Source organism: Lineus longissimus, chromosome 4 (assembly GCF_910592395.1).
Source record: "Lineus longissimus chromosome 4, tnLinLong1.2, whole genome shotgun sequence".
NCBI lineage: Eukaryota > Metazoa > Nemertea > Pilidiophora > Heteronemertea > Lineidae > Lineus > Lineus longissimus.
In genome coordinates this window covers 17,468,693-17,478,718 of record NC_088311.1, presented here as the reverse complement: position 1 = coordinate 17,478,718, position 10,026 = coordinate 17,468,693, and the positions used below count along the sequence as shown (strand labels likewise).

The 10,026-nt window shown below is 45.3% G+C and overlaps 1 protein-coding gene across 1 annotated transcript; it reads left to right on the top strand.

Annotated features, from left to right (window-relative positions):
• Nucleotides 1–3,817: 3,817 nt before the first annotated feature.
• LOC135486799 (craniofacial development protein 2-like) lies at nucleotides 3,818–4,957 on the top strand. Its single transcript, XM_064769899.1, has 2 exons — nucleotides 3,818–3,947; nucleotides 4,278–4,957. Exons 1-2 carry the CDS (start codon nucleotides 3,818–3,820, stop codon nucleotides 4,955–4,957), a joined length of 810 nt encoding a protein of 269 aa, XP_064625969.1.
• Nucleotides 4,958–10,026: the final 5,069 nt, after the last annotated feature.

Below are 10,026 nucleotides of genomic sequence, written 5' to 3'. Positions count from 1 at the left end.
CTGCGCATATTGAAAAGAGTAAACTGACTTCTCTGACGGTCGACATTTGTGACCCGTCACAGCAAAAGCAGGCGCATGTCGCTCTGATCCAGGCAGGTTGAGACGGACTGTTAGTTTATTTCACTATTGTCTGCCTTTTGTGAAATATGAGCACATCAATTTCTTCCAATATCTCCTGGTGTCATTCAGGCTCATCTTCTGTGCGACATGCGCCTGGTTTTGCTGTGACGGGTCACATTTCTGTCGGCCTAATTATCTTCCCAGATTTAGTTGACTGTGTACATATTGCAGTAAGAACAGATTGCAATCCTTTCTTAATTGATGTGCCCATCTACCGTGGTGTGAACCGGTGAAAACAGTGGAACCGACTCTTCCATATGCATTGTGAAAATCCCTAGCAATCATTGACGCATTTTCCAATTCGAAAAAAGTTCCAGCGCTGTGTCAGACTCTGATCTATTTGCGCTATTTTTGCATTGTCTTTGGAGATTTTCATGAACTTTTCTGAAAACTTCGAACAGTCCTGAGGTATCCAAATGATGTAGAGTGCGCAAAATTGAGAAAAGTGCTGACATTTTTTTAATGAGATTTGTTTGAAAGTGTGTTAGGATGATTGTTATTGTAAGATTCGGTCCACGTTTCACCCCGGTGAAAAGGTAGAAAAGTGTATTGTTCTAATTGTAGCATAGGTCCAATGTCTACCATATTTGGTGCTATGATTTACTTGTAGTGTAGGTTATTACAAAATGTACTCAATATTTGTGGCTGGCATTTATTTTCATGATTATCATTACAATACATTGTATTCGTATCATATTGTCAGATGGTCAATTGCTTTAATAATTAGTCTTTGGCAGAGTTTGCTTCATATGAACTTCATATTTCCTGTGTCGTGGTTTACATCTCATGATTCCATGATTTCTGTGTGAACTTAAAGAGTAAGTAGATAGAGCTGCACCGCTCTTCAAAAAATGTAACCACTGTAAGAATCTAAAAAGACCTAGAAAATTTTGAACAGATTTTTCAGGTCACCTAGGGCTACTATGGGTCCATTTACGTTCGGCTGGCCATCCCTGCAAAAAATAACCTGCACTGGTCCATGTAGGCTGATATTTACATGGTACGACGTCCCAATATGGTATATTACATCATATGACCTCTGTTGGGGAAAGGTGCGTCATTTCGCAGACATGGCCGAAGTATGTTTTTTGATGCCAAGATGTTTGTCCCTGGAATGGCGATTTTAAATTCCCATTGCATTTCATGTGGCAGTGCTTCATCAGAAATTTGGTTGGTTTTAATTTATCTTGCTGGTGTCAAACATACTTTGACTTTAAATGCGATCTACTGACTCTTTAAAGAACAAAGAAGTCCATTTTCAAAGGGCAGAATCTGTAGGCATTCATTTGTTGCTTTTCGAAGGGTCACACATGAACGAAGGAATGGAAATGCAGGTTCTTTGGGATGTGATCCGGTGAAGCAAAATATGAGGAAAGACAGGTGAAACTTGTGTATAAACTCTGCTGTTGATCAAGTTTTGTATTGTACAAATTGCTATCATTTTAGAAGAGATTAGATGGGCTGTCAAAGAAAATGCTTTAAATTGCCTTACATGCCATGTAAATTAAATGTATCATTGGATTGCTCACCATCTTGATACAGTGGAACCTCATTAAGCTGACATATCTGTATCAAGGACACTGATTTTGGCTTGTTTCCATTCAATTTGACCTCTCTAGTCAGGACACCTCACTATTAAGGACAGCAGAGAGGTTCTACTGTATATCATAAAGGAAAATGGCCTGAATAGGAAATGTGGGACAGTGGGACTTAATGTCCCGTTTTGCAGAGGCATTAATATATTCATACATTGAATTTAATTAGAAATATATACATTTAATAAATAGGTGCTCCCATTGTATGCAATCGAATGCTTTTGATAATTGTAATGTGAAGTTTATACTACCAGCTTGTGTTGGCTGCAGATTCTGTGGCTTTATGTGCATTGTCATAGGAAAATCAGCAGGGAGTCTCGGCCAACTCAACTTGGAACAAAACCTTTTCTCAAACTGTATTCCAGGTTTATACTTCTGGATGCATAACCTATACTCAACTACTCAATACTGTGTGTTTATTTTCTGATATTCTGTTTACTCCAGCATTGAAGCTCAAAAGGTTGTGTATAGAATCTCTTTTGCAGAATCCCACCCCTTTTAAGCGGTTAGATGTTAATCATATTGAGTGCGTTTAATCCGTTAAGATCTATTTCCTAAAGTACGATTGCTCCCCGTTGACATAATATTCTCAAGTTAAGGACCATCCGTTTTGTACAGGTAAGTTGAGGTTTAGAAATTGAATGCATACTATTTCTGACATTGCAGGATGCAAGTAGCACCTAAATAGCTTGCACATTTTTGTGCAGTTAATGACGTTCAGGTGAGGACACCTCCATTTATGAGAAATTTCTTTGAAATTGATGAAGGATTTTGAGAAATAGACATAGAACACTACGGTGCCCCTGTTCCTTTCTCAGACAGATCAGATGCCTGGAGCCGCTGATATGATACAGGACCAGTTTATATAGTTGACGTGAGCTCGAGGTTTATTGTATTGGACTACAAGAAACTGCTGCCATCTTTTGATTGCATTGCTTAAAGGGGGACTATAGGCAGGAGCAGAGGGGCTAATTTGGCCATCTTCGGGTGACAAATATACACAGTGAGGGCCCTGGGTCATGTCAGATTCGGCACTAAATATATTCCTCGTACAAGCGTGAATTTTTTCAACGTACTGTGAGATGTGAGAGACCCCTTTTGGCGACTTTGTGTAACTTTATCTTGCCTGCCTAGCTGCTGCCTATATTGTCCCTGAGGTCACTTTTGGCAGAAGCTTGGGGGTCCAATTGGTAGACTAGTATGCACAATTAGGGGCCTGGTTGTGTTTGATTCAGTGATAATTCTCTTTCTCATGTAAATGTTAATAGTTTCAATATAGTGTGAGATAGATGAGACCCCGATTGGCAACTGCATGTAAGTTTATCAGACCTATCTGGCGTCTGCCTTTTAAATAGTCTCCCTTTAAAGTGCCAGGTGTCCCAGGGTTAGGGACGGCAAAGTAAGACCAAAAGATCTAACCAGGGACAGGTTGAATAATGTCTGTTGTCTGTACTGAATGGATAGTCATCTCTACTTGTTTTCTTAACGTCTTTGATAACTGCTGATTATGCAATACTTAACCAATGTGATATACAAATGATCAAGTCTAATAATAAATGAAATTTCACATTTACATTATTTTGTTCACATTTCTTCTTATGATGTGGGATTTTGTCATTTATGAGGATGGCAGTCCGGGGTGCGCCAAGCAACATGACCTGTAAATGTGACCCAGACGTCACAGCAAAACCAGGCACATGTTGCTCCGAGCTTGACAGGTTGAGACGGACTGGTTGTGCGTTTCACTGTTCTATACCTATTTAGGAATCCGAGTACACCAATTCCTTCCATTATCTCGTGGTGTCCTTCATGCTCATCTTCTGTGTGACATGCACCTGGCCGGTTTTGCTGTGACTGGTCAAAAATGTTGCCATTGCCAGACCAAACCTTCCAGGGAGAAACTGTCATGTGTAAAATCAGAATCCAAGATTATCCTACAGATACACCATGACAACACAAATGCAGATCAACATGCCGGATCTGTTCCTGGATAAACAAGGACCACGCCTTCTGCCAGCGTGCGCCAGGACGGAGGCGATAAATTAGCTTCTGGCGCACAACAGAACATCAGCGGCACAATAATTGGGACGTGGAATGTCCAAATGCTCTACGCCACAGGAAAGATCAAAGAACTCACCCATGAGTTAGGCCGCTATGAGTGGGACATCTTAGGACTAGCTGAAGTAAGATGGATGGGATTTGGCAAGACACAGACGAAGGACACAAAGTCTGGTACAGCGGAGATTACACTAAACACCACCATGGAGTGTCCTTCATAGTGAATGTAAATAGGATTAACTCCATTATCAGCTGCACTCCAGTTAGCAGCAGAATCATATCCATCCGCATTGCTGCCAGACCCATCAAAGGGGGACTATAGGTAGGAGGAGAACGGCTAATTTGGCCATCTTCCAGTGACTAGTATACACAGTAAGGGCACTTGGTCATGTCAGAATTAGCACTGACTAAATATATCCCTTGTACAAGCGTAGCTTTGTGTAACTTTACCTCGCCTGCCTAGCTGCTGCCTATATTGTCCCTTTAACATTGCCATCATCCAAGTCTACGCTTCAACATCTGACTTTGATGATGAGCACACTGAAACCTTCTACGAAGAAATAGGAAGCACCATACAGAGAACGAATAGGAAAGACTTCCTCATAATCCAGGGAGACTGGAATGCCAAAGTGGGACCAGATGCATTTGACCAATGGGCTGGAACTGTGGGACGTTTCGGTCTTGGGAAGACGAACGACAGAGGCTACAGACTTCTTGAGTTCGCATGCAGCCAGAAACTCACCATCGCTAACACACCCCATACTCACAAACCATCGAGGCGCGCAACATGGCACTCACCCAACGGCAAAGTGCACAACCAGATCGACTTCATCCTCATCCCACGGCGCTTTAAATCGAGCATCTACATGGCTCAAACAAGGACCTTCCCAGGGGCCGCAGTCGGCAGCGACCACGACATGGTCTTGCTCACGTTGAAGCTCAAGCTGAGAAGACAACAAGAGCAGAAGATCCCACAGATCCGCTATGACATCGGGAAATTGCAAGATCCAGCCGTTGCTGCAAGTTTTGAGGCACAGATTAGTGGCAAGTTCGCAGCCTTGAATCTCCTCCAGAACGATATCAACACCCTCACGGAAGAATTCAAAGAAGTCTTGCATGAAACTGCAGCGAAGGTGCTTGGTAAACCGAGGAAGAAGGAAAAACCCTGGCTCACTCCCAGATGACATTCTAGACCTCTGTGACAAAAGAAGAGAACTAAAGAAGGAAAAGAAGCTGAATGCTGAGGCCGCAGTACAGTACCGTAGGCCTACTGTCAACAACACCATCCGGTCAGAAATGAAATGAAGAAAGCCAAGGATTTCCAAGCAGTGCGACATCATTGAGGAAGGACTAACCAAATGCGACAGCAAGAAAGCCTATGACACCCTGAAGAAACTGACTATTAAAGCCACATCAGCAGAAGATAACCGTCATAGAAGATAAAAGCGGCTGCATCCTTACTTCAATGGTGAAGGTCATGACCACACTTTGCCAGAAGATTTGGGAACAAAAGGAATGGCCGAAGGAATGGACACAATCCCTCATCATCCCACTACCCAAGAAGGGTAACCTGCGCTTGTGCCAAAACTACCGCACCGTAGGTTTCATCAGCCACTCCAGCAAGATCATGTTACGCATCATCTTCAACAGACTCAAACCAAAGGTCGAGGAGATAATATCAGAGGAACAGGCCGACTTCAGGAGTGGAAGAAGCGCAACTGAACAAATCTTCAAAATCAGATTGTTAGTTGAAAAACACCTGGACCACCAGAGGGCACTACATCACAACTTCATTGATTTCAAGAAGGCTTTCGACCGCGTATGGTACGAGGGCCTTTGGAAGGTCATGAGGGATTACAACATCGCTGTACTCCTGGTCAAAATAATCAAAGTACTGTATGACAATGCAACCAGTGCAGTCCTCCAGAACAACCAACTCTGCGGCTTCTTCAGAACGACGGTCGGAGTCCGACAAGGATGTCTCCTTTCCCTGTACTCTTCAACGTATTCCTGGAAACCATCATGCAAGAGGCGCTGACAAACTTTCATCAATTGCCATTGGAGGCAGACCACTCAGCAACCTGCGCTTTGCAAACGACATCAACCTGATGGCAGCGGAGGAGAACACCAAGATCTCTCTACCCGGGTCGAAAAAAGCAGTGGCGCCTATGGTATGCCGGAAGTCAGCACCCCCAAAAGTACAGTGCAGTACAGGGCACCAGGACAGCAGTAACAATGTGCAGCGAACTCCTCGAAGGTGTGGACCATTTCAAATACCTATGGTCCATCCTCAACAGGGACGGTACATCAACTCAAGAGATAAAAGTCAGAATCGCCCAAGCAACACCAGCATTATATCCAGACTCCATCCCATTCTACAGAGCAAGAACATCAGCCTGCAAGTAAAGGTCAAACTCTACAGGTCCCTCGCCGTCTCCATCTTCCTCTACGGCTGTGAAAGCTGGACGACAAACGCAGAGACAGAGCGTCGCATCCAAGCGCTTGAGGTGAAGTGCCTGCGGAAATTACTTTTTGGGATCTCATACCTACAACGACGAACCAATGTGTCAGTTCGACAAGAGATGGAGACAACATGTGGAACGCGCGAGACACTCCTGACCACCGTGAAAAGACGGAAGCTCAACTGGTTTGGACATGTATGCCGACATGACTCGCTTGCAAAGACAATCTTGCAAGGCACTGTCGCTGGAGGGAGGAAGAGAGGGAGACCAAGGAAAACGTTGATGGATAACATTAAAGAGTGGACCGTCCTCACAACACCTCAACTTATCCAGAATGCCGAAAACAGATCTACTTGGGCATGCATCACTGCTGCCAGCTGGTGTTCCTACGACCTTGGGTCTCGGGTCTCAGTAGTAGTAGTAAGAGTCCAACAAAATGAGACATCTATCGAGTGTTCTTGCTTCAATTCAAACATGGAAATGCAAAATTGTAAGAACATGTCCAAGGGTCAACAAGTGGCGAACTATGAATGTCAGCTCGGAGCTAGATATAAAACACTCATCCCAGAGAGGAGATCATGAATCATAAATGTACAGGCCAACAGCTAGGGGTAATAATGTGAAGGGCTTTGAGCGACTGAAACCTATTGTTGGATCTTTTACTTGCCCTGGCATAGACACTCTGGTACAAGGGACCATGGCTTTAGTCTTATCTCACAGACTCTCATTCGTCTCATATTGAGCCTCAAACTTGGCTGTCATTCTAGAGGGCGAGGGTTGTTGCACCTCTTAATGTCCAGTTGCCATGGGGACCCATTCTGAACCATCAGAGTTACTCCGTCCGCTACCTCCCCTCATATGATAGAAACGCGAGAAGAGTATGGGCGTGGTTACCAGGACGTGCTGTCCTTGATGTTGAGTCCTAACGACTCTTTTGCCTTCCCATATTGGGATGTTGGTGTAGAGAGATGTGACATCAAGAGTGACCTAAAGCGTCCCAGCTGGGATTTGTCCCAAGGCTGTGATAGTTTGTAGAAAATGGGTGGTGTCCTTGATGGATGATTTGGTTGTTTTGGCCAATGGTTGAAGAAAGTGGTCGGCTGGCTGCGAGATGCGTTCTGTCGGGCAGTCATTGGCCGGCATGATGGGTCTACCTGGTAGTGGAAGGGTCCCTTTGTGGATTTTAGGCAATAGGTAGAATTCGGGTGTTTTGGGTTCCACGGGGGCTAGGTAATCAAACATTTTCTGTGAGATTTCTCCTGTTTGCAGCATGTCTTTGAGGAAGGTTGTGACATTGTCCGCATGAGTATTGGTGAGATTCTCTGTCGTAGGACGGTAGTGTGTCCGGTTTGACAGTTGGCGTTCAGCTTCCAAAATGTAATCTTTTCTGTTCTGACTACTACTGCAGAGCCTTTGTCTGCGGGTTTGATAACAATCTGAGGCATTGCCTTGAGTTGGGTCAATGCTTCCCTTTCAGCGACCATTAGGTTGTTGGAAGAGGGTAAATGGAGAGGGATCCGGTCGAAGTGATATTCATTGGTTCTAATGAAAGCCTCTAGATCCGGGGGGCCTGGGGTTTCCATTTGGATGGTAGTTTGAACTTGCGTTTCAGAGTGTTGTCATCCAGGTTTGGGGCTTGTCCTAAATCAGGGTCATTTTCGTAGAAAATGCCCTGCGTCGGAGACTGACCTTAAAGAGTTGTCCGAAGTCAGGTTCGCCCGGTGTTGGGCAAATATTTAGACCTTTGCTCAGGAGTTTGTCATGAGCTGGAGTGAGAGGGATGTCTGACAAATTAATAACATACTAGGATGAACTTGTAGGGTGGATGTTCCCTTGATATTTAATGTATCACTGTTATTATTTACATTTATAAGTGAAAGTTGGGTATGGATTTTCACTCCCGGAAGGCCTTGATGAATGCTTCTTCGTGGGAGGATAGCTGAAGCTGAGAGTCCCTGCGTCCCGCCGGTCTGTTGGGTCGAGGGGAGGTTGGTCTTTGCCTGGGGCGTGGTTGTGCCGTCTGGCGCTGTCTTGGTTGTGTTTGCTGCCCGCGGTGTGGTGATCGTGATCTCCTTTGGTGTCTGTTGGTGCTCCTGCCTGTAGCTGGTGTAGCTTGGAGCTGACGGCCAGTCCCCTGGTTGGTGTGATCTCTGCGTACCGGCCTGTCTTGAAAACCGACTTGGGGATCTGGTGTGAGGCCAGACATGCGGCGATTTGGTCATTAGTGAGGCGCGTTTGGGACGTCATCCTGCGTTGAATTACTTCTCTAACTTCAGCCTTATCTGATGCGATGAGGGAGTTCAAGAGTGTGATGGCCAGGTTGAAGCCATCAACGTCCTCACCATAGTTCTAATGGTGCGGACAAGTGCGTCTCCCCTGGAGGCGTCCATGGTGGCTTTTTCAGTGAGTTCGTCGGCATGAATACGGAGAAGGCTCACTGCGTGTTCTCTTTTGGAGTCCACTATCCTTGTAGAGACTGGAACGAGGAATGGTGGCGGGCGGTCGAGGCCCAGCGACCAGGCGGGTGGATGTCCTCCTCCGCTAACTGCCTTAAGCTGTGGGCCCTTGAGGAGGCTTTCGCAAAGGCCTAGAGGCTGTTTCTTGCCTGCTTCCAAAGTGGTAAAGCGTCTTCCCTGACGGGGTGCTTGCTCTTGCTTTTGGTCTGAGTAGGCTGTTCAGACAGGTCCGTTCGTGATCTCTTCTTTGATAGTTGTGCGACCACATCGGTGTCTTTGTCTGCATCTGCTGCCGGTGGCGAAACCTTTGGACTAGGCAGCAGCTCAACCTACGTCTACAAATTCTACCTCCCCTCATACGTTGGTGTAACGGAGTCCGGGTCGGCGGAGTGCACGATCCAAGGCTTGAGGGTCAAGATGAACGGAGTCCGGGTCAGCGGAGTGGATCCAAGGCTTGAGGGTCAAGATGTGGGGACCTTTCTTTAGGTGTGTGTGTTCACCCGAGTGAAAGGGGTTGGCCAATTTACATTTGTTCATTAAGACCATTACATGGCAGCCATTTTCAAGAGGGCGGCGTGGGTCTCAATATAGGCAGTCCGCATGCGAATCATCAGTCAACGAAGTAGTTTTTATCGGTGCATCACAGAGCGTACTTCTCAGAGGTTAAAACGGCCTGTTTTTAGCGCATGATCCTGACCGTTCACCGATACGCAGATCCCTTATCCTTCTTTTCAAGACAGAAGAAACAGCGATATTGCATCAGCCAAGTTTGAATGGGGTGGCATTTCAGTTATTTTTAGCCCTTAACTCCTTTGGATTCAGTTTTTGAAGATGAAACCCACCTCTGATATTTTATCTGTTCGAAATGATGTGGCTTGGAAAGCCATTGGCATACTTTAAATTTCTATTGTTTCTGTGCAGCTGCAGGTCAGAAAACCTGAATCATAAAATGAGTTTCTTCATATAGGACTTGGAATGATGCATCACTATGCGAAAGCTCCATGGCACAAGGCTTCGAACAAGACATTCGATTCCTGTCAATTAACTCTTACAGGATTTTCTCTCTACGTGATTTCCTTGACTTATCTATTGAGGACAAATACTCCCAAACAATGTCACCCGCCTTTCCCCATCTGGAAGTGACATGTTTGTCTCCATCAGTTTCTTCACTTTGTTACGCCATCAAAGAAAGATGTCAAGTCCCGATAAAAGACAAACTCCTCGGGCAGTCAGGTCGGCATCCCAAACGGAGTCTTCCTATGGACTGCCACACCTGGCGAATAGAGCAGGGCTGGGTGATCAGCCAATTGACGCTGTTTTCATGACAGAAAATGC

Bases quoted from the DNA above. Each gene is read 5' to 3' on its own strand.
- LOC135486799 (XM_064769899.1), top strand. From the start codon at position 3,818: ATGCTCTACGCCACAGGAAAGATCAAAGAACTCACCCATGAGTTAGGC. The intron at 3,948-4,277 runs GTACAGCGGAGA...CCATCATCCAAG, and splicing joins GACGAAGGACACAAAGTCTG to TCTACGCTTCAACATCTGAC.